This window comes from Manis pentadactyla, chromosome 10 (genome assembly GCF_030020395.1).
Source record: "Manis pentadactyla isolate mManPen7 chromosome 10, mManPen7.hap1, whole genome shotgun sequence".
In the NCBI taxonomy this organism is placed as follows: domain Eukaryota; kingdom Metazoa; phylum Chordata; class Mammalia; order Pholidota; family Manidae; genus Manis; species Manis pentadactyla.
Window position 1 is genome coordinate 127,391,963 of NC_080028.1, and position 23,871 is coordinate 127,415,833.

Below are 23,871 nucleotides of genomic sequence, written 5' to 3' on the forward strand. Positions count from 1 at the left end.
ACATTGTGGTGTGTGCACGTGTGTGTGTGTGTGTGTGTGTGTGAGCAGCCTGTGCGTGAGGTGGTGGAGAACGGGGGAGGCCAGTGGCAGTGGCAGCAGCACGGAGGGACCCTGTGCGTGGGGTCCGCAGCAGAGACGGGGCCAGGCTGGCCTCAGGCTGCCGACTTGGGGTTTGGTCTTCAGGTGAGATAGCAGGACACGTCATGCTTTGGCAGGACAAAGGCCCTACGTGTCCCAGGAAGTGAGGAAACAGTCCCGGGAGCCCACGGTGGAGAGGCTCCTGGTGTTGAACCCAGTGTGTCCTGGGCCTGTTATGCCCTAAGGCCTGAGTTACAAGAAGCACAGCATGGGTGGACCCTCCAGAACCCCCACAGTGCTCGTGGGCACGGCTGCTTTATTGGTTCGTCCAGGGCCCAGCGCCCTGCTCCTGCTCACTGCCCCAGTACCCGCGTGGCAGGCCCGCCCCAGAGCTGACCCCATCCTGGTCCCTGGGACGCTGAGGGGCGCAAGGAGCCTGCTGTGGCCTTCTCCTGGGCTGGTCGCTGCAGCCCTGTGGTGGGGCCCAGGCAGCTGGGTAGCCTCCATAGCACTTGGCACCTGCTCCTTGGCATGGGGGCCCCCCCGTCCCCCCGCAGACCCCTCGCCCTCCCTCTACGCCTTTTTAAGGAGAAGGGAGACCAGGCTCTGCATGGCTGGGAGACAGCTTTCCACCTTCGGTCCAAAGGAATCCTTCATCTCTTGGGTGTCACTGACGCCCCCTGCCTGTGCTCCTCCTGTTTGGGAGGCTGCCAAAGCCCACCTGAGACCCTCCCCTGGCCAGCCCCAGAGCACGGCAGGGTGCTGGGGTCCCCCTCCTGCCCACGTCCACAGGCTGGGTTCCTGGCTTACTGTGGGTGAGCAGGGAGGGGTCCTCAAATCGGCGACGCACTTGGAGGCCATGCTGACGGCTTCTGGCCGGTTTCTGATCAGGCAGGTGGGGTGGGGGCATTCTGAGAACCACAGGTAGGGGGTCCCCTGCCTTTCCTACCCTGACCTGGCAGCCTGGCCAGCCACAGATCCGCTTCCCTGCTTTGGAGCAGGCAGACAGACACAAGGCACACACAGGGGCCTTTTCAGACAGTGCAAATGTTTATTCTGTTATTTCTTCCTGCGGGACTGGATTTTTTTTGTTGGGGTGAGGCTGAGCCACACGAGCACCGCGGCGGCCTGGGGTACAAGGCACAGAGGTGGGTCCTGCATCTCGTGCACCACTGCCCGGGACGGTGGCACCAGGAAGGAGAGGCACAGGGACCAGGGGATAAGCAGCTCCAGTGTGTGAAGGGGGCGCCAAGTGACCCCAGGTGCGTCCCATGGCCAGTTCCTCAGGACATTCACAGCAGTCAACCAGCAGAGGGGCGTAAGGCCCCGGGGGGTGTCCATGGGCAGCAGGCCAGCCTCCCAGCTCCAGGGCAGCCCCACCCTCCATGCCCCCCCAAGCTCCTGCACACCCGTCCGGCCTAAGGGCCCTCCGAGGCCAGTCACCAACCATGCCAGGGCCTCCCCTCCTTGCTCTTGGAGGGGCTGGGGGCTGGCACTGCCTCAGGTCCCAGCTGCGGCCAAGGCCACCCCAGGGTCCAACACCCCAGGGGGACAGTGCAGGGCAGGCCTGGGCTCCTCCACAACGATGGCCCTGCTGGGTGTAGACAAGGGAGGTGGGGTGCTGCAGGGCAAGCAAGGCCCAAGGGGCCCAGTGAGGCCTGCACAAAGGCAGCCGGCCTTGAGCATGACCCCATTGTGAGAGGACAGCATGCTGGCAGGACTGACACCCCATGGAGGGCGTCGTCAGTCAGGAGGGGGCAGCCAGCATGCGGACTGAGCAGTGAGGGGCAATCCCCAGGGCGCTCATTCCGGCAGCTGCTCTGCACCTAGGCCTCACTTCTGTACCGCAGGCGGGAGAACCGGTCCCGGATGGCCTGGTCGCTGTCAGGCACGCCCGCAGCCAGGCGGACCACTCTGCTGCCGGGGACCAGGTCCCGCACCTTGTGCTTGACCACGGAGACCAGGCCCGGGGTGTGGGGGCTGGCTGGGCCCGTCAGGAGGACAAAGGCGGCGTGGCGGCCGGGCTCAAACAGGGCCACTGTGGGGGACAGGGCCGCCAGGTCTCTCGGAACCACCCAGAGGAGACTCCTGGCGGGAGGGCCCAGCCCACCAGAGGCCAAGCTCACCTTGGAAGGCGACGATGTTGGCGGAGACGTTGACCAGCTCCAGCAGAATGCCGGGCAGCGAGGGGTGGAGCATGTACAGGCTGTGCCGGGCGTGTCTGGGTTCCTACAGCGAGACCAGCAACAGGCGTGAGGCGGCCGGGGCCACTGCCACCTCCATCTGGGCTGGAGAAAGTAGGTGCCCCACTCGGTGGCAGGATACGCTCCCCCCTGGAAGGACACTCCAGACAAACCAGGTCTGGATCTGCTTCTCCCAGGTGCCCCCGGGGTCCCACCCAACGTCAACCCCAGCTCTGCACCACTGCCTCCCCCGTCCCCAACCAGATGCTTCCCAGGCGTTCTCCCGGTGGGAGTGGGTGTCCACCCTCCCCTCCCCCCAAGGCAGGTGTAAGCTGGGCCCCACGGGCCCCAGTGTTTTGCCTGGACTCACACCTACTCCTGTTCCCTCCATCTGTGATACCCTGTCAGCTCCCAGGCGCCTCAAGGAAGGCAGGACCCAAGCCTGGCCTCCGGCCGTGGCTCCCGGTGTGGGCGTGCCCTGAACGTGTCCCACCCTACCGTCTGGTTGGCACCCTCTGGCTCGCACAGGCCCCAGAAGAAGAAGGCTGAGCGGTGGTCTGCAGTTGGCAGGCTGGCGGACTGCGGGTCCCCAGGGAGGCCAGGGAGGGCCTGGCTCCACAGGACAGCCCCAGTGCTGAGGTCCGAGAGCAGGATCTGGGGAGGGGGTGGGGATCCAGGTGGGGCTTACACGGGCACGTGGCCTCTAGCCACACCAGCCCACAAGGAGCTGCCCTTGTCCCAGGTCAGCCCCCAGCCACAGCCCCATCTGTCCTTCAGACCGTTTCCTCAGCTACGAACCCAGGTAGGACCTCAGAAGGAAGGGCCACCAACCTGTCTGTCAATGCCAGTTCCGTTTTCAATGACCACGGCCAAGGTGTCAGGTTTGTAGTGGCCAAGGACAGGTTTTCTAGAAAAACAGGGCAGTAGGGCTCACGTGGGGTCTCCTAGGAGATACCCGGGGACAGGTATGCTGTCTTCTCCTTGGCTGGACGTGGAGGGGGCCGGTGCTGCCCAGGCCCGGAGTGAGGGGGCCGCATCCCAGGGGGCATGGGCCAGGGTGCCCAGCTCGCAGCAGCTTCATGGTTCTGGAGAAAAATCCCGTACCTCGGGACCTGGGCTACACTGAGAGTCCACCTGGGCGCCAGATCCTGTCCGTCCAACAGCACACAGGCCTCGGAGCTCACAAGGAGCAGGTCCTCACCAGCATCCCCCGGCACACTCATCAGGTGGCGGACGGCCCCTGAGCTGGACGGGGAGAGCAGGAGGGCTGGGACCCACGGCAGGGACCCCACGGCAGGAGGAGGGGGCTGTGTCCTGAGGGTCCAGGGCACGGCCCACCCCCCTGCCTGCAGCAGCTCCTGGGCAGAGTCCGGGGGGGCCTCCTTGACGCTCACCTGCGCCTGGGCAGCCTGCCAGGGAGCATGCTGAGCATGTCCTCCCACAGGGCATCCTTCTTCAGGGCACTGTCTCTCTCGGTCACCTTCTCATAGAGACCCTTCACGGAGCAGCCACACAGGGCATGAGCTAGTCAGAACATAGCAAGGCCTCCGGTCAGCAGGTCCCGCACATCAGCCCCGCATCCAGGACACACGCGGCTCTGAGCCGTAGGGCCCTGCCACCTGCTTTCTGAGCCCGCATGATTAACCCGCACTCCCTGGATAAAAGGGGGGCTGTTAAGGCTTGCTGCAGCCACCGACGTCCTCCCTGTCTCTCCAGGTGTACAGCTGCCTCAGGCCAGCATGGCCTCAGCTTTGGGGCACGCACATGACCTACCACAGGGCAGAAGGATGTAGTGGGCACCTGCCCTGGTGACGTGCAGGAGGGAGCCGCTGGTCCCATCCACCCCGAGGCAGCCCCCGCGGCCAATTTGTTTCCCGGTGCTTCCTGAATAGACATAGCCGATAACCTGCAACACAGGAGAAGGGGCTCGAACTCTCCTGGGTTGATTTCAGAGTGTCTGATGTCAGGTGCCATGCATGGCCACCTGGGGAGTGAGGCAGCCGTGCACCAGCCCTCAGGGCCCCTCACGGTCCTCACAGCCTTGCCCCTGAGCGGCAAGGGCAGAGGAGGAGCACATGTTCCCCTGTTCTTGGGGGGGCCAGAAGCTGCCTGACAAGGACAGAGCTGCCCCCGAGTTTGTGCGGGGCCCGGGGTGAGTCTCCTGCCAGGTGGTCAGACTCAAATTCTGTCTGGGAAGTGGACCAGGGGACAGAGAAGCAGCTGCATGGCGGGCAGGCAAGTGCCCCTGCAGGAGCTGTACCTCCCTTTCCTCGTGGGTGAGAACCAGCAGGTCTGGAGCCCCGTCGGCGTCGGCATCCGGCACCTGGAGCGGAGGGCCGAGGACGGACACGTTGCTCCCAAAGCCGCTGGGGCGGTTCCACAGGCTCTGCCCTGGACCGAGCACACCGACCCTGAGTGCCGGCCCTGCTGCAGCTGCACAGCACAGCCGCCCACAGGCCGAGGCTGGCGAGCTGGACACGCCCGTGCGAGCAGGTCGGCGGCTGCCTGCAGGGCCGGAGCGCCGAGCCCCCCTCTCTGCTCATTCGCGTTGGCGCTAGAGCGTCTCGGCCAACACTGAGCCCCCGTGGGCGGGCCCGACCTGGCCACCGCTCAAGGCACCTCAGGACCACCATCTACGCTGGGGTCATAGGTGGCCCCTCTGCCCCCATGAAGGCCTTGGCCTGCACACAGGAGGTGCGCTGAAAGCATGTGCTTAGGGCTGGACGCAGGACAGCCCCTTACAAACTCACCCCCCGAAACCCGACTGATTCTTCACTTCTTGGAATATTTCCAGCATATCCTCCTTTTCAACACCAGAACTTACCAGGCAAACACCGAGGCCCACAGATCCAGCACCAAGAATCCCATCTGAGCCCTTTAAGGTACGGGGCTGCACCCCAGGGCCAAAACACCACTTCCGTTAAGGTCTAGGCAGGCCCCCGTCCTCACCTCCGCCACCTGCCACAAGCCAGGTTTACAGTGGAGGTGACGAGACCTGGACATGTGACACGTCAGAGGAGCTGTGCCATGCGATGCCAAGGGGCCGCTTCCTAACACGGGCTCCCCAGGGGCCCTAGGACCCTCCTTGCCTTTCAGTCCCTACACAAGAGCTCAGGCCGACCCTCCTAGAGCACCTGGCTCACCCTCTGGGGAGGAGCCACCTACCTGTGGACGAGTCCACAGCCACGAAGGGGCCTGGTCTGCCCACGATGATGCAGGCGGAGGCCCCACTGCCCTCTGGCTGCGGGACGGCACAGGCCACGAGGGCCCCATCCTGGGCTGCGGGCCTCTCCCAGAGCATGCTGCCGTTGGCCCCCGACATGGCCGCCACAAAGGTGCAGGGGTAGGAGAAGCCTGCAGGGGAACAGCCTGGCTGCAGGGCTGCGCAGCAGCCCCGCCCCGACACTGGCTCTGCCCCACCCCTGCTGCAGGGTCCCTGGGCCCCTCACCCCCACATTCATGGGGGGCCACAGCCAAGCAGAGGCTGGGGTGCTGGGCCCAGAGCCTGCCTCCTGGTCTCCTTCTAGTCCTGCTGGGAAGGAAGGCCAACATGAACTTCCAAACAGTGGGAGAGTGGGAGCAGTCCTCCTCCTAGGACACACCTCCTCTTTGGGGTAAAAACAAAATTACCTTCATCAGCACAGGATAGGTTGAAATGGCTGCTGCCCTTGGTGCTTTTATAAAGAAAGAGGACATCTTGGATCCTGTCCCTGTTTATGTCTTCTGTAGCCAGAAAGTCATAGGTGACTGAAAAAGAAAACCACAGACTACATTCCTCGGCCAAACCCGACACCCTCTCTTCCTGTGGTTGCAGGTGGTCAGGACCCGCCACGTGAGAGCACCACTGCCTTCTCCCTGCGGGGACTGGCAGCCACCACGCCTCTCCAAACACCTGCAATTCTTCACGAACACTGTGGTGACAGTATCAGATGTGCACTTTAGGAGGGAACGAGCAGGACACCAGGGAATCCCAGACGCATGTCCTAACACCTGTTCAGGGATGAATCCCTCCCTACGTCAGCCTTGGGTCTAGAGCATCTTCCATCCTCCTAAGGGGCTTTGCCTCCTTTCATTAAAGGATCAAATGATAAACTACATGTCTTGAAATTAAACAACAAAAGAATGAACCTGGGACTTTACCTCACATCATATACAAAAATGAACTCAAAATGCATCAAAGACCTAAACTTAAGTGGTAAAGCTATAGAAATCTGAGAGGAAAATGGAAACACCTTCATGGCATTGGTTTTGGTAATGACTTCTTGGAGACGACACCAAAACACAAGTAACAAACCAAAAATGGATAAATTGGACATCATCAAAATTAAAAACTTTTGCACATCAAAGGACACTGTCAAGAGTAAAAAGGCCACCCACGAGATGGGGTAGACTATGTGCAAATCATGTATCTCATAGGGGCTAATATTCAAAATACATGAAGAGTGCAACCCAGCAACAAAAAGCAAACCAGTTCGAAAAGGGAAAAGGATCTGATGGACGTTTTTCCTATAGATACACAAAGGGCCACAGACATGTGAAAAGATGCTCAATAACACTGGTCATCAGAGGAAAGCAAATGTAACCAGATGCTGCCACTTCCTGCTCATCAGGGTAGCTAGGTTATGAGACAGATTGAACAGAACACAGGATGTAGCGACTGGAGTCCTGCGCTTTGCTGGGGGGGTTTGAATGGTGCAGCCGCCACAGGGAACACAAGGGCAGCTTCTCAAAAGGTTAAACAGAATTACTGTGAGACCCTGCAATTCCATTTTTCGCGTTTACACCCAACATAAGATAAACAAGCCCTCAAACGTTTGCTGCATACTCATGTTCACACAAGCAGGATTCACAGCAGCCAAAGGTGGAAAAACCCTAGTGTCCATTAGTGGAACAGATGCACAGAATGTGGGCCATCCAACAATGGGATATTTTTCACCCATAAAAAGGAAGGGGATTCTGACACCTGATACCACATGGATAAACATTAGGGCATTATGCTGAGTGAATTAGCCAGAAACAAAAGGACAAATTCTGTATGACTCCACTTAAAATGTATGAGATCCGCAGAATAGCCATTTCATAGAGACGGAAAACAGAACAGAGGCTACCAGAGGCGCGAGGACGTACTGTTTCTTAGATGCAGTTTCTGTTTGAGATGATTGAACGTTCTGGAAAAAGTGACCATAGCTACACAGAATTGTGAATGTGATAATGCCACTGAATGGTATACTTTAAAATGGCAGTTTTTTAATGATGTATATTTTACCACAACTAAAAAAAAAAATTCAAACACCAGAAAGGACACTTCCAGATTCATGGAGTTCGGAGTTTGAGCAATCCTCTTCCAAAAAAAGAACAATCAAGGAAGACAAAATTGTCAAAAGCAATGTATCAGGCCGCTACAGACAGACTAATGGCACACGGCAACTGACGAGAAGTGGCTAAGCCTTGGGTCAGAACAGGGAGGCGCATGCTCCCCGGGTGTGGCCCTTCCCTCCCTCCACCGGCTGGGTTCCAGGTGGGGGTGATGCAAAACCAGCAGCTTCCCTGCCAGAGAGGCTGGTGTCCGGTACTCCCAACAAGGCAGGGACCTCAGGAAGGTCGGCTCTGACTGGCCATGGGCTGAGCCACTCCCTGGGATAGAGGACGGGTCTGAAAGCTGAGCTGGGAGGCCCAGAAAGGGAGGCTGCCCCAGTTGGTGTGAACAAGACCCCACATACGGGCTGTCTGAAGGTTCACACACTGTCAGGACAGACTAGAAGGGCCCTGGCTACCTCCGTATCTGTGATATCAACACCACAAGAAAAGAAGCATTACTACAGACAACACCATTCTCAACACAAATTAGCCAACTGAATCCGGTAACTTACACAAAACAACTACACACCACAATTTAGTGGTTTTATCTCAGGAATTCAAGGTTGGTTTGACATTGGAAAATCAACAAATACAATACACCATACTAATAGAATAAAGAACAAAAATCACACAACTGTTTCACAGAAACAGAAAAAAATCTGATAAAATCCAGTGCTTTTTCATGATAAATACTCAACAAACTGATAAAGGGTATCTACAGACCCTAGAGCTATCATTTTACTTAATGTTGAAAGATGTGACATTTCCTTCCTAAAATGAGGAAGAACATACCTGCTCCTATCATGTCTATTTAACACTGTACTAGAGACTTTAGTCAGTGAAATCAGGCAAGAAAAATAAATAAAAAGCAATCAGTTTGGAAAATAAGTAAAACCAACTCTCTCTTTTTCCTGCATTTACATGATTCTGTATGTAGAAAATTCCAAAGAGTACAAACATACCCAGCCCTGCTGGTCTAATTAATGATTTAAACAAGGTCACAAGACAAAAGATCAATATAATACTCAGTAGTATTTCGACATACTATCAGTGATCTACCTGGAAAGAAAAAAAATTCCTTTCACAATAGCATCAAAGAGAACATTTTGGAATAACTAACAAAAGAAGTGCAAGACTTATACACTGAACACATATAAAACCTTGTTAAGAGAAACTGAAGATCTAACTAATTGGAGATGCACTCCATAGTCACAGACTAGAAGGTGAACTAGGTGTCCGGTACTCCCAACGAGGCAGGGACACTAGAAGACTAACTAGGGTTAGGTTGTTAAGATGGCAATTCTACCCAAACTAATTCTAAAATTTAAATAATGTAAAGGACCCACAAGAGCCAAAACAATTTTGAGGAAAATGGAACTAAGTTGGAAGACTTATACTTCCCTATTTCAAAATTTACTTTTATAAAGTCTATCAATCAGGGCAATGCGTGTGGTCTAAGGACAAAGACAGGTACGTGGAGCAGAATGGACGTCCACTGAGGTTCATCAAGGGTGCCAATGCAGTTTGCTGGGAAAAGGATCATGTTCTCAACCAGTGGTGTTGGCACACCTGGACGCTGATGTTAAGTGACTCTCCCCTAGACTCGGTAGCCCTGCGGTGCCAGGAGCCGAGCTTGCCCCTTTGCCCTGAGACCGTCCTGCTGAGAAAGAAGGCGATGGTTTCCAGAAATCCTAGCATTTGCTTCCACCACATACCTCAAAACAGACCATAAACCTAAGTCAAAGATCTAAATGTATAAAATTTGTAAGAAAATTTAGGAAATATTCATTACCTTAAATTAGGCAGAGTTCTTAGATACCAAAAGCACAATCCATAATAAAAAAACTGATAAATTTGACATCATCAAAGTTTATAACGTTTGTGCTTCAGAAGATACCCTTATGAAAATTAAAAGACAAGTCTCAGACTGGTCACAAATATTTGCAGATCATGTATCTGATAAAGGACTTGTGTCTAGAATCTAAAAAGAACTTCTGTAACTCAGTAATAAAACGATAATAGTTTTTAAACGAGCAAAGAATTTGAGTAGACATTCACCAAATAAGATGTGTGGAGATGCTCAGTATCATGAGTCATTAGGGAATTCAAATCCAAACCACAATGAGATATCACTTTATGCCCACCAGCATGACTATCATCAGGAAGACAGACAATATCAAGTGTTAGCAAGGGTGTGGAGACGCTGGAGTCCTCCAGCTGGAGTGCGAACGTGAAATGGTACAACTGCCGTGGAAAACAGCTTGGCCGTTTCTTAGAAAGTTAGACATGAACGTTCCACGAGGCTCAACAATTCTACTGCTAGAAATCTACCCAAGAGAAATAAAAACATATGTCCACGCACAGATTTGTACATAAATGTTCACAGCAGTATTATTCATAAAAGTAAAAAAAAAAAAAGATCTAAATGCTCACGGGTTGGTGAACGACGAACAATAAGCAGCCATCCGCAGGAATCCTATCTGGCAGTGAAAAGGATGTACCGATGCTGAGAGAAAGAAGCTCGACTCAGCAGATACACACGGTGACTTCATTTACATGAAACCCCAGGGGGCGGGGCGGGCGGCTCACTGGGGGGCCCTGCCGGGGTGACGGACAAGTGCCAAAGCCGGACCGTGTGACCGCTGCACGGTCGCTCTCTGTAAACTCAGACTCAGTGAACTATGTACTTTGAGACAGTGAAAATTATGACACCCGAGTCATACCTCGATAAAGCCATGAAAAATAAACACAGGAAAACACTCCTTCCTCTCAAATTCTGAACAAAATTGGCTGTGAGGCTTGAACAAGCCATTCCTTCCTTCCCCACAGAGGCGCCCTCAAGCCCAGCAGACACCCCAAGGCCCTCGGCCCCACACCCACCGACAAGGGGCCGGGGAAACGCCACCTCGGCAGCTCTTCAGAAAGGCGGGCACCCCGGCAGCTTCGTGCAGGGCGGGAGCGCGCCTGCCTTACCGCGGCCGCCCCACCGGAGCCGCGCCTTGGCCCGGGGCCGGGGCCGTGCAGCCCGCCCGCCGCGGAGCTACCCCGCCCCGCGGCGGCTTCCTCTCCGTCCGTTCCGTTCTGGGTGCTTCGCCGCTGCCCTTTTATTCGGAGGAGTAGCCCGGAGGCCCCGCCCCTTACGGGCCCGCCCCGCCCCCTCCCCGGCAGGCGCCCCGGGCCGGGCCTCGCGGTCGCTGCTTCCGGGGCGGGGCGTACCCGCCGAGTCGTAGCTGACGCTCCACGCGCCCTGCGGCGCCGGCCGGTCCGGACACGGGACGGCGAACGAGACCACGAACACCACGAGGAGGCAGGCGAACAGCGAGAGGAAAAGCGCCGCGGTGCGGCAGCGGGAGAGGCGCGGCTGCGGGGCCGGGCTCCGCGGGCCGCCGCTCTTCCCCGCCCGGGCCCCCGGGCTGCCCCGCCACTTCCCGCCGTCGTTCTTCAGCGGGTGGATTTCGGCTTCGAGGTCCTCGCCGCCCATCGCCGCCGGCGCGTCCCGGAGGTCAGCTCCCGGTCACTGCGTCGGCGACAAGAGGCGGACGGGGAGCCCCAGGCCGGCCCCTCCCGGAACCCCGCGGCGGCCTCTCGGCCCAGGCGGCGCGCGCGAGCAAAGCCCAGGGCGACGGCCTCCTGAAGAGGCCGGCCGGGGTGCAGAGGCCCGGGGGTGCAGAGGCCGGGCAGGCGGTATTTCCCTCCTCCGCGCACTGGGCCTCCCTGGGGGCTGCACGGCCCCACGTGAGCCGTTAACCAAGCCCCGGCGCCTCACCGTCCGGGACCTCCGACCGGCCTCCCTTCAGCCTGAGGTACAGACGGGGGGCGGCCCGGGTGGGGATCCGGAGAAGCCGACATCCCCACACAGGGGCTCCCCAGAGGGCCGCGGACCCTGGCGAGGGGGTGAGGTGCGCCCGGGGGTGCCAGCCCCGGCCCGCGCTTACTGTGGGGGGCTGCTTGGTCTGGCCGTGCCCTGGTTTCCTTTCCTGTAAAAGGGAAACAATATCTACTTCAGAAGATTGTCTCAAGGATTAAATCGGTAAATGCATATAAAGTACATAGGACACATTGAGCAAACACTAATTATTATTAACGAGAAAATACAACGTCCGTTTAGAGTAGGAGGAACGCGCGCGGCGTGGAGCGGCTCAGGTGCGCCCGGCCTGCCCCGCTCCCCGTCCCGCCGGCTGGGCTGTGAGCGGGCGCGGGAGGAGCCCTGGGAGATGAGATGGAAAACGCTTTCGGAGACGGCAGAGCCGCGGGACGGCGGCGTCCCTGACAGCCGGAAGCCGCCGTCCGTCACCGATCCTTCCGCTCTGTTTACTAAGAGACAAACCTCCATGTGTGGAAGGAAGTACACGTGTTCTTTTAGTCCTTTTTAAACAGCCAGATGAGTGTCCTACTTGACAAATTATACTGAGAATGGAGGGGTTCATGTGGGTCCGAAGGACTTGTAATCATCTACCAAAACAAAGGGCAGTGTTCGTGACTCAGACCGGCAAATGCGGGTCTGCCAGAGGCCGGACGGAGACAAATCACAAGAACAGCAGACGGAGGCTCCCTCAGGATGAGTTAGGAAGATGCAGTGACAGCAGAGGCTGGGTTTTGTATAAATACTTTACCTTCTGACTTAAACTGTTTTTCTCTAATTATTAAAAGAAGTTTTATTAATAAAACCTGTGTATACAGCCACCAAGGTGGCTTTAACTGAAAAATGACAAGTGTAGGTGAGGGTGTGGAAATCGGGACCCTGTGCACCGCTGGTGGGAAGGTAAACAGCACAGCCTCTGAGGGATGTTTGAAATATTTAAAGCCTGGGGAGGTCTGATGGTTCCTCTAGAAGTTAAACGCGGAACTACCACGTGACCCAGAAATGCTTCTCAACAGCCAGAAGGTGGAAACCACCCAAGTGCCCACCATCAGATGGACGGATTGACAAATATCCATCCAGACAACCGGATGTTACTCAGCCTTCGGAAAGAGTGAAGCCCTGACACGCCGCAACCTGGATGAACCTCCGGAACGTGATGCGCAGTGAACTAGCCGGACCCGAGGCCACCCACCGCAACTGTTTATGTGAAACAGCAGGCAAGTCGCAGAGAAAGTGGGCCAGTGGGCGCAGGGCTGGTGGGCAGGCGCCTCAGGATTCCTTCCAGGATGATAAAAAGGTGGTGATGGTCACACATCATGAAAGCACTGAATGTCCCTAGTGGTGGACTTTGTATGATGCATATATTTTACCAAACAGATCTGTGCGCATTCTTATTGCCGAGCCTTGCGTTTTTAACATCGTGGAAGGAGAAAAGGTGTGCCTGTCAAAGTCAGTGAGGTGGATACAGGATACCAAACGTAACTCCAGCCAGGCCTCATTCAGCCCAAGCACCTGCCTCGGGGGCAGGGAGGTGGGAAGGGGTTGTCGGTACCAGGCTGCAACACAGCCTGGCTGGGGGGTGGTGAGGGGGGCTGCTTACTCAGCTATTCTAAGTGCTATGTCTTAGTGAAGGATGTTTGAAATAGTTAAAACACATAAATTATTTCAGCAAAGTTAAAAACTGAGCAAGATCAGAATGCCAAAAGTCTTGATTTAAAAAGTTCTACCTTTAAAGTTCTTTTACTGACAGCATTCTATGTCAGCGTTGAGAAACAAACTGTCTAGCTACAGCTGCCCTGTTGGGAGCAGGGGCATCTGCAGGAGACAAGCTCCCTACGACTGTCCACATGAGAAGCAGGGGCTCTGTTCCAAAGGACACTACTCCCAGCCAGCCGGGTCCCCAGACCCAGCTTGGAGCAGGAGCGCCTGGCAGGTGTCTATCACCAGCCTCTGGACACCAGCTCACAGCGAGTGGGTCTGGACAGAAACCTGCCTCCACAAGCCCAGACAGAGCTGCTGGTGAAATGCATCCGAGGCAGCCTGTGGCTGCAGCCGGCGAGCAGACGCAAGTCCCCCCAAGCCATGACTCTTGGCCACGGCTCCACATTAGAAACACGTGGACTTTGCAATCCTGATGCTACACCCAGCCCATTAAATCAGCCTCTTGGAAGGGGGTCCCTGGCAGGAGGGCTGCTAATGCTCTCCAGGTGATGCTGAGCAGCAGCCATGCCCTCTTGTTCTGGTCACCCCACTTCCACCATCACACTGGATTCCTCCTGTCTTGGTCCCTGAAGTGGAGACCCGTCTCCCCACACCAGCCTGCCTGAGGCTGCTTTCTGGGTGTTCTTCCCTTTGGAATTCTGGGCAAGCTTAGTTAAGTGAACCCAAACTCAGACCCTAGCCTGTAAATTAAACTGCCCCTCCTCCTAGCCAGTCTATGTGGGTCCCTAGAGCTAAGAATAAGGAACAGGGCAGAATAGTTATTAATGTAGGGTTTATTTATTTTATGGTTTATATTCATTTTCTTGAGTCAACAATAAATACGCATGACACAACATTTGAAAGGTCTAAAGCATAAATTCCCCGCCCTTCAGGCTAGTTTTTCATGGCTCCCTCCAGAAGTTTGTTTTTTAAATGTGACTAGAAGAGCCAAGTGATAAATCTGACTCCAAAAATTAAAGTAAAAATAAGCTCAAACTATTCTCTAGTCTCTGCTGCATGGCAAAGTCAGACCAATTGTGCATCTCAGAGCAGGGATGGAGGGCCATGGCCACTGTCCCAGGGACCTGCCTTCTGACTGGAGAGCCTGGCTGGGAGCGCATTTCCCCACACTGCCGCCCCTCTGAAAGGATGGAGCGGCAGCAAGGGAACACGCTCCCAGCTTCCCAGTTGGGAAGCCGGGCAGTACGTATCTGGCATCTGCAGTCTGGCCGTGACCTCACGCACAGGGAGAAGACACATGACAGAGGGGAGGGGACGGGAACACAGGCTCCGCGAGGCAAGCCCCCATTCTCAGAGCCCAGTATCCCTGTCAGGCCACGGCAGCTGTGCAGAGGCTGCCACACCCCTGGGCCGGCCTGCACCAGGGAGCACGTTGTGGGAACCATTGTTTTAACAGACAGACACTGTTTCTAAAAACTGAACCAGCCACTAAGAATCTGGAAGTCATAAACTGATCTGAGATTAAAAAATTTGTGAGGATAGTTTAAAATCATCAGTGAGATCCCGCCTAATACTAGCTTAGTATTTTTTCTTGTAGTTTGACTTATTTTACTCCAGTGAGAGTATTAGTTGACATGGTTTCTTTCCTAAGTCAATAAATGAAGGCCTAAAAGAAAACGTGCTGTGTAAAATGAAAACAGCAACATGCAAGATTCACTTTTACTTTTTTTTTTAAGTTGCTAATATCTTTATTTAAACTTTTTTCCAAACACGGACTACTAATTTTTATGTTCGCTACCTCTAGCTACCGTTTTAATTTTTTTTTTTAATTTTTTTTTTATTTTGGTATCCTTAATCTACAATTACATGAGGAACATTCTGTTTACTAGACTCCCCCATCACCAAGTCCCCCCACCCCCACCCCATTGCAGTCACTGTCCATCAGCGTAGTAAGATGTTGTAGAATCACTACTTGTCTTCTCTGGGTTTCACAGCCCCACTTTTACTTTTATTACATAAAAATAATTCAAGTGCTTACCTAATAAATCACTAGATAGGAGGTATCTTTCAGTAAATACGTTAAAATCTTCGGGAGGAATAAAGACCTTGTCTGCAGAATGCTCTCCACTGTGCCATCCTCATCCCGCTTCCCTTCTGCAGACACAAGCCTCACTGGTCTCACTGGCTTCTTGTTTCCCTGTGAATACAACTGTTTCAAGTCTGGGGCTGCCCAAGGAGTCAAGGGTCTGTATCTTGAGACCCTCAGAATCTGAACTTCCCTAAGGAGCATGGGCTCTTTGCATTGAAGTGTCCCAAGTCTTCCAGTCAAGTCTTGTGACCGCCCACCCCGACAGGATTATGCTCTGTGGGGGCTTCACAAAGAACAGTTCCCATATTGCTGGTGGGATGCAAGACAATTTTGGAGGCACACAGGTGAACACTTTTATTTCAGTAGTTATGTATTTTTTTCACTTGTCTTGCCATTTATGGTGAGTGATGTTTCCTTTCTTAACTGTTTTGCAGAGACCATCCTGAGAGGCCCCACCTTTCCCCCAGCTGTTCCAGCGCAGCTACAGAACCAAAACGGGAGCAACATCAGAGCATAATATTCTGGCTTGTGATGTCTTTGCATATTTGAAAGGCTGCATAGGAAGGAGGTGGCAGCAGGACCAGGGCCAACGGAGAGGGGCCAGAAAGAGCTACTTCAGTGGAAACTAGAAGAGCCGGCACGGCACTGACCGACTGCGCCGGCCCGGGAGGCGGTGGCCCCTCAGCTGGGGGACTCCAGTGCTGGGAGACAGGACCACCCGCAGGAGCGTCCCGGGGCATCCCCATCTTGATGTTTTAGGCTTAGAGGCTGAACCCAAGAACTCCTGCCATCATCTCTTCAAGAGCAGTGACTGCTACTTGCTGTTTCTGTATAAATCACTGGTTTCCTTGAATTACTCAGAATAAATTCATGCATGGAATTCTAAGACTTATGATCTTGTAAAATTGAGATAGTTCATAACAAACAGATAAAAGACACTGTGGCTCTTCTCTGAAGGTTCTTTGTGAGAAAACTGAGCAGGGACCACATAGCCACTCAAATAATAAAGCTTCAATTACCTACAAACAACTGTGTTAGACAGATGAAAACTTCACTATGTGACACTGTGGGGAAATGACCGCAAATTGTACCCAGCAGTTATTTCCCTCCAGAACCCTTCACCTAAGTCGGGCTTCCAGGGGCAAACCCCACACAGGCCGTGAGGCCCACCTGACCACACGGTGAGGACAGGTGGCCGTCAGGGAAGGGGCCTTGCCCTGGCTCAGTCCTGGCTGCAATACTACTTGTGATAAAGTTTCATATGGTGACACACGTACACGTGAGGGCCCGTGGGAACTGGTGAAATTGGAGCGGGTTTGGGTCCTGGGATGTGGACACTGTGTGGGTGATGTGTGGGGTTACAGAGGGAAGCTGCCTGGAGGCCCAAGGGGCAGGTGTGCACGGTTTCTGTCCCATCTTGTGAGTCTGCAATTAGTTCAAAATTTTAAAAAATGAAAAAAGTAAAGAAAACATTAGCTAGGGGCAGTTCAGAGCCACGGGGGTTAAGAGGAAGGACTGGCTTTCCCAGAGCTCTCTTGTTCTGAAGGCAGAGCTTCCTGGGCTTTGTCCGTCTGGTTTGGGCAGAGTGTCATCAGTGGAGCTCTGCAGTGACTGTCAGCCAAGCACAGCCAGACCCGAAGTGCCACCCCCCCCCACTCCAAAACCTTCCCTGGCTCTCTGAAAACCACACACACAGCCACTCGGCTTCCTGCCGTGGGGAAAAGGTACCATCCTTTCCCACAGCCTGGCTTGTTCTCAGTGATTCCCCAAACAGCACAAGGCCAGGGGCAGCGTCAGTAAGGGCCACCTAAGCCAGATAACACGTTGACCACGGGGATGCCGAGGGCTGGCTTCAGGAGGCCATGCGCGTGACAGGTGAGGGTTGTCCTTGGAAAACAGAAAGCTGGGGAGAAATTCCTTCACGGGGCCCCCAAGTAAGGCTCTTCCTGGAACTCTGACAACTTGGCCCCAGAACACGAGGCCATCACGAAAGGCCTGTCAGTCCACAGGTGAGGCCAGTCTGGCCAGCACCACCTGAACCACATTTATGCCCATAATCACGGACGCAGGCCACTTGGCTGTTAGAAAACAAGCTAAGAAGCCAACACTCTCTCAAAACCATCCTGGCATGTGTGTAGGCTCCCAAGTGGCACTTAACCTCACAGGCACTCTGGGGCCCCTCGGACCCGTTCTCGCACAGCAGGACGAAACTGACACCAGCCGTCCTCCCACAATTCCCCACACTGGCTGCTGCTCTTCAGCTCTTCTTCCTATACCCCCAAAGCTCACGCGGCAAAGTGCTTCCGGCCCTCCGGTCACCTGGCAGAGAAACTGCAGAGAACGCAGTCATCTGGGAGATTTGGAGGTAGGATACAAAATTATTTTCAGCTGGGGGCAGAGATGCTCCCAGACTACCCAGGCATGTATGCACTCTGGCCATTAGGAGCAGGGTCAGCAGAGGACGTCTCTGTACCTCTGGGAGGCAATGGTGGCTCAGATGGCACATCCATGCTGGGGCACTGAGGGCAATACTGGAACTAAGCGGCCCCCTTAAGGACAAACCTCTTCTGTCCCAGTTAAGAGTCTGGGGTATTGTAGGGCGCCTGGCACACAAACTAAGTAATACAAGTGGCTCAAAGTGCCAACCTGATCCGAACAGGCTCAGAAATAAAGTACCCAAGCTTCCTCCTGTCCTGCAAATGGGTTTCAGCCCCGGGCAAGTTCGCTATGGATTCAGTGTGACCAAAGAAATTGACAGCAAAACGTTCTTTGGGGTGAAAGGGTTCACTACCTGGCTTGTTCCCCAGCGGTAGGTCTCCCCACTAGCACCTCCGCCCAGAGCCCTGGGCCGAGCTCTCTGTATGGCGCAATAACAGCTCACTGCCTAAAGGTGTGGAAGCGGCAGCCCAGCGACAGGCCAGTTACATCATCAGGTGGTTTAAGTTCAGGGAGGATCCTGGCCGTAGGAACCCCAACTTCCCCACACCTCCCTAAGCTGAATTTGTATGTCTGTAAACTCCAGGCTTTTTGCCTTTTTGTTTCAAATTCCAACTGCTCTTGTTAAGTTCCAGTTGAAGAAACTTAAAAGGTATTTTGTCTGTAATACCACAAGCTTCGGCAAGCCATGTACCTGCTATCAAGTGTGTTCGTTACTTCCTCATTCGCTAGCAAAGGAAAGACCGACAGTCATTGGGCCAATGGGCTTTAAATAAAAGACAGAGGCTTCTGACAGCGCAACCTAGCACAAAAATGTCTACGCTAGAAAGTTCAGGGTGAGACATCTAGAGGAAGGGGCCTAGGGGGACTGTTAGCATTTGTTAACTTCAAGGAACAGGCCTTAAAGGAAAACAAAATCCTTATTTGTACATACATGTGAAATTAAATGACCACTTCTCAGATACCAAAAAGGAATTAAGAACTTTTCATCTAAAATAAAAGCTATTAAGATACAGCAGATGAAGAAAAGAAAGACCACAAGGCCAGGAAACTTGCATCTTCACCCCATTCCTTCTGTCATGTCTAATAAGCGGGCGGTCTCAAGGACAGAACTTAGAAACCGAGTCACAGGACTTCAGACAGTCACTGACTGGAATTTTCTATCAATTCTGAGCTTCTGAAATGATAATTATAAGTCCAGTTGGGCTTAATGTAATGGGAAAAACAAAAAACAAAAAAGAAATTAAGGAAAATGAAGGGATGAGAAAGAAGATGTATAACTATAATATATATTATGTAAAAGTTGTGACTCTAAGGATAATCTTTAGTAAATAAAGGCATAATCTGTGGATGGTTTTTTAAGCAGTCTATTCCACAGGCACTAAGGAGGCACCTGACACCACCGAGGGTGTGTCTGTTCAAGGCCACTGCAGGGCCGCACCTATCTTCCCAGGACACAGGCCACTGTGTCCAGGGAGGAAGCTCTGAGCGTGGGAAAGAGCAATAAAATCAACAACAGTTCATACAGCTCACGAACATTCAAGGGGCAGAAATACTACGGCGGACACAGAAGTGAAAAGGTGTCTCCTTTTCCTGCAAGGGCTCTTTCCCTGAGAACCATACTGAGTCAGAGAGAACAGATAATTAAGAAACGTCTTACTCCAACTGTTTTTTAATGGATAAAGAAAGCATAAAAACACATCCAGGGCTGAAGGAAAACCGACAGAATAAGTGATTCTACAGACATTGAGAGGAGTACTAAATTTTTTAATTAAAATTTGATAACTTCTTTAAAAAGACTTCAGGGTACTTTAATAAGAAATCTAATGGCCCCAACTTTAAAATTTTAACTCTTAGGCAAATGGACACTTTCCACCACTCAGAGAGGAAGATCTACTTTGTGCATTACTCGACCTCTCCAGGATGATAATTTCACAAAGCAGACATTACTTTAATCAAGGGTACTTGCAGATTTAAATAAAAAAGTAAAAAAAGAGGAAAAAAGTGTACTTGCACATCAAAAAACAGAAACACATCAATTAAATAAGAGAAGCTTGCAGGAAATAGATGAGTTTTTAAATGAGAAAACGCACAGGGAGTCCTCAGGCGAAAGCGTGCTTCCAGAGAACTTCACCTTGCAGTGTGAGTGGATTAAAAGAACAAACGGATCACCCTGCCTGGCCGGCGCTACGCTCTCAGGTCACGCTGAAGCCTGGGTGGGAGGAGAGATTTCTTTCTTTCCACTGGGGAACTCTTGCCCCTAATTCACGCTCAGATGGATTACTCTTTTGAACGACGGGAATTACATACACCAGAGCATCTCCTCTGGCCAGGTATTCCCCGTGAAGGGCCCCCACCCATAAGATGGCGAACCTCCTGCTTCTCTTCCGGGTCCTCTTCCCGCTGGCGCCATCTGAACCCCAATCACCCCTCGCCCCCCCTAATCCCAGCACCTAGCCAATAGCCACCAGCCCTGTAGAAGTAACACCACAATCACCCCATGCCCCTTCCTATATAACCCAGCACCTTTCCCTAATAAAGTGGAATTCTCCGGTGAATTGCTGCTGTGTGTCGCTCCTTTCCTTTCACCCCGGGCGTTTTGTCTGTGGGCTGCCTTTGCCTGCTGGCTTGCACGGTGCCTCGAGGAGGAGGGCATGCTGGTTACCAACACCTCCTGTTGCTGCCCCCGTTTAGGAAGACCCCCTCTTAGTCCTCCAGCCCTCAGCTGGACCAGCACCAAACCTCAGGAGGTTCTGACCTGGCTCTTTTAAAGCTCCTGCCACACCCCCGAGAGCTATTTGGGGGCAGCAGGGCTCCGCTGCGTCCTCTGTGCCAACATGTGGCGGCCACTCAGGAAATGTCAGTTAAGTGGGACAGCACTTCACGGAGCCCGACCCAGGCAGAAAGACGAGGGAGGTAACAAAATCATTCCCTTCCCTCCAGAGCCTGCTTTTCACAGACTTCGTGATTCTATATTTGTTAGTTGATCTTGTAGCAAGCGGTCAATGCTGGTCCCTAAAGCTGGCCGTTGTACCTACAAACAGTTTAAGGCCTTGTCCTCTGGCTCCTCCTTTCAAGGGCCACTGCTTAGGTCGTTCTGCGTACCTTCTCTCCTGGGTTTCTGCAGCCCCTCAAATCTTTCCTTGATGCTGCAAGAGACATCTTCCTTCAATATCCCCCATTCATGTCATTCCCCTTCTCAAAACTCTTCTGACACAAGTCTAGCACAAAGCTCAGACCCCTGGCTCTTGCCTCCTGGTGTCAGCCTTCCCCAGATCCTACCTCTGATGTCTGTCCTGTCAAACGCTGTTGCTCAGTCCCTCATCCAGTGACTCCTCCAGGCCTTCAAATCCCACTCAACCTGACCTCCACACCCCGTTCCCATAGACTGCGAGGAACTGAGGCATACACTTGTTTTTACTGCTTTGTTTTCTGAGGACAAAGCCTGGCATAAAACACACACACACACTCACATGTCTGAATAAATGTCCAATTCCTGCGATGCTTTGCTCAGAAACTTTGGTTAGAAGAGTAATTGATTAGTTCATTTATTAACTGTTTGCTTTGAAATCTCCAGCTTGTAGGAGCAGTTGACTTTTAAAATCTGGTGTGAAATAGAGGATGTAGTTCAGTGTAGGGGCCAACTGACCTGCCTGACACGCATTCCTTTTCTCTAGCAACAGAGCCTTGATTTTCCTGGGGAAAGGCACTTCCCACATGCTCAGTGTGGTTCTGGTGGAACCCATCCTGCCCCACTTTGGGGAGGGCTCCTTACTGAGGCCCAGCTAACTCATCAGGTTTGCACTGATTAGGGCCCAACTTAGTATTAGGTCCAGAACTTAGCTGAAATCACAAGGATAGGCACTCTTTTCTCACAGGGGTGGTATGTGGAATGGAGGTTTTAAGATACGTTCACACACTCTTTGACATGCCTCCCTTCAAAGGTCAAGTCTTTTGTACTTAGTAAAGCTAACAAATAGAATATGGTGGAAGTATTAGAACTCCAAAACTAGGTCATAAAAGGCATTGCGACTTCCACCTTCCTCTCCCTGAGGGAAGGCAACAAGCCTGTAAGGACAGTGGCCCCAGCACGCCCAGCAAGGGGCTAAGGCCAGCAGTCATCAGCCCTGGGAGGGAGCCGCAGTGGCATCCAGACCTGCGGTCTCAATCAGGCCTCTGCATGGCTCAGGCCCGGCCAGCATCACCATTGTGACCCTGCGGGAGTCCCTGAACCATAATCCCCTCACTAAGGCAGTCCTGAATTCCCGACCCACAGAAACTGTGAGGTAATACAAGTTTGGTATTTCAGTCCTTAACCTTTGTGGTGATTGGTCCTGCAGCACAGATAACTATCCAAGTCAGCAGGGTGGAGGCAGAAGCCTGAGAAACAAGCCAAAATCTATAGAAACACGGCGAAGAGAAGGTAGCCCCCCACACCATTACCAAATCTGATGACCTCATAAAGCCCTGGGACCTATCTACTTCTGGTCCCGGTGGAATCCCTCCATAGCTTGACCTAGTTTTAATGGATTCTTGACACTGTAAGCCAAAAGCAGTCCAACCAGTACAAGCACCCAAAGAACTGGAAGGACGCCCATAGCAATGTCCCCTCAACACCGGGGCATTCCCATCCTTTCGTGCTTGCCCGCTCTGGGTGCTCTGCTGGCCGAGTTCCGCAGGGTGCTTTTGTCTCAGGGATTGTGTGTCCTCCTCCAGGACCGAGGCTCCCGCTACAGCGGGACTCCCCGGGCTGCTGGTGCTAAACCTCAGCCCGCCGCGCCAACTGGTCCGGAGCGGGCGGGGAGCGGGGGTGGGGGGCCTCGGAGAGAAATCTGCAAGTGCCCTTCACCCTCACTCACAGGCCTCCCAGACCCGCCGGCCGCGCACTCCGCCCTGGCGCCGGTCAGTCTGCTCCCCGCCAGTTCCTGAGGGGCGGGGCTCCTGCACACAGTTCAGTGAGAGCCCCCCCAGGCAGCGAGCCCCCACCCCGGGGCAGCGAGCCCTCCCCACCACCGGGGCAGCGAGTCCCCAGCCTTCCCCCGAGGCAGCGAGCCTCCCCACCCCCAGGGCAGCTACCCCTCTCCCCGGGGCAGAGACCCTCTCCACTTTCCGGGTCAGCGACCCCCTCTACCCCCAGGGCAGCGACCCCTCCCCTCGGGGCAGCGAGCCCCACCCCCGGGTCAGCGGGTTCCCGGAGCAGCGAGCTCCCTGAGCCCCCAGCCGTGCAGCATCAGGAGGGTCTCATCGGGGGTCGCGGCCCTTGCCCCGGGCGGACCCCGTGGGGACCGCAGCGTGCGTGCTCGCGTTTGTCACCACGCCCAGGCAGGCGGCGCAGGTAGCAGAGCCGGGCACCTTACCTGCCGGCAGCCGGCGGGTGCAGTCCAGAGCTGCCCCTGGGAGCCGATCGCCTCTCACGTACAGGCTGCGGGAACAGGTTCGGCGGCGGCCTCTCCACCCACCGCGGTCACCGACACGCCGGGCGGTAACCCAGAGAGAGCGGCGCACGGACGCGCGATGGGCCCGTCGAGGCGGGGTCTCCGGGGCTGACCGCCGAGGGACAGGAGCCGGGTCGGAGGGCAGAGGCGGGGCCTGCGGCGCGCACGCGCCGAAAGGAACAGACAGCGCTCACTCACCTGGCGCCGCGCCCTCGGTCCGTGCGCGACGCCCGAAGCCCCGCCCCCTAGCGTCACTTCCGGCGCAGGGGCAGGGGCGGAAGGGCGTTGGCGGGGGCGGGAGGATGTGTTGCTACGCGATGTGGTGGGGCTGAGGGCCGGCTGCTCTTGGGGTCGAACTGGCTGCCTGCTCGGGCATGGTTTGAGGGCGGCTACCCGGGCGACATTTCCTCCCCTCGCGAGTGCGCGCTGGGGTGGAAGGGCCAGACTTGCCGAATGGTATGTCTTTCCTCGCTGCTCCGCAGCGCTCGGCTTTGGATATTCAGCCTCTGTAAGCGATGCCCGTTGAAAATACCGCAGTCGGCGTCCTGTCCTGTAGTAATTCTGGGTGCCTTTTGGGCAACAGAAGTTCCTTCTTAACATAGAAAATGTGTCCGTTTTTCCCTTGATGTTCACTACTTTTTCTGCCCTTTTAAGAAAGTCCTTCCCTATCCCAATTACTCGCACGTTTCTCTAATGGTCTTCTAACATGTAAGTCCTTAATTCAGGTTGGAGTAGGTTTCGTGGGAGGTAAGGAGGTAATTTAATTTT

At 54.2% G+C, this 23,871-nt stretch overlaps 1 protein-coding gene and 2 long non-coding RNA genes across 4 annotated transcripts; 1 reads left to right on the forward strand and 2 right to left on the reverse strand.

Moving 5' to 3' along the window:
* Window positions 1–1,107: 1,107 nt before the first annotated feature.
* FAM234A (family with sequence similarity 234 member A) lies at window positions 1,108–23,268 on the reverse strand. 2 transcript variants are annotated; one of them, XM_036915989.2, is made up of 13 exons: window positions 23,026–23,268; window positions 11,555–11,596; window positions 10,836–11,136; window positions 5,892–6,008; window positions 5,427–5,615; window positions 4,522–4,652; window positions 4,035–4,167; window positions 3,656–3,785; window positions 3,366–3,506; window positions 3,093–3,168; window positions 2,760–2,915; window positions 2,205–2,307; window positions 1,108–2,116 (listed from the first exon to the last, which is right to left on the reverse strand). In XM_036915989.2, the coding sequence occupies exons 3-13, from the start codon at window positions 11,098–11,100 to the stop codon at window positions 1,905–1,907; spliced, it is 1,653 nt and encodes a 550-aa protein (XP_036771884.2). In that variant the 5' UTR covers window positions 11,101–11,136; window positions 11,555–11,596; window positions 23,026–23,268; the 3' UTR covers window positions 1,108–1,904. The 2 variants fall into 2 exon arrangements, with proteins under 2 accessions (XP_036771884.2, XP_057343719.1); XM_057487736.1 differs by lacking the exon at window positions 23,026–23,268 and having other exon boundaries at window positions 11,555–11,706.
* Window positions 6,015–10,557, reverse strand: LOC118927553 (uncharacterized). Its single transcript, XR_008992339.1, has 3 exons — window positions 10,500–10,557; window positions 10,053–10,095; window positions 6,015–7,895 (listed from the first exon to the last, which is right to left on the reverse strand). It is a non-coding gene; the product is annotated as an uncharacterized LOC118927553 (long non-coding RNA).
* On the forward strand, window positions 12,745–16,112 carry LOC118927552 (uncharacterized). The gene is made up of 2 exons (XR_008992338.1): window positions 12,745–15,576; window positions 15,667–16,112. It is a non-coding gene; the product is annotated as an uncharacterized LOC118927552 (long non-coding RNA).
* Window positions 23,269–23,871: the final 603 nt, after the last annotated feature.

Coding starts and splice junctions, on each gene's coding strand:
- FAM234A (XM_036915989.2), bottom strand. CDS start 11,100: ATGGGCGGCGAGGACCTCGAAGCCGAAATCCACCCGCTGAAGAACGAC. Junction 3,169..3,365: donor AGTGTAGCCCAGGTCCCGAG/GTACGGGATTTT, acceptor CTGTTTTTCTAG/AAAACCTGTCCTTGGCCACT. Junction 2,308..2,759: donor CAGAGGGTGCCAACCAGACG/GTAGGGTGGGAC, acceptor GTCTCGCTGTAG/GAACCCAGACACGCCCGGCA.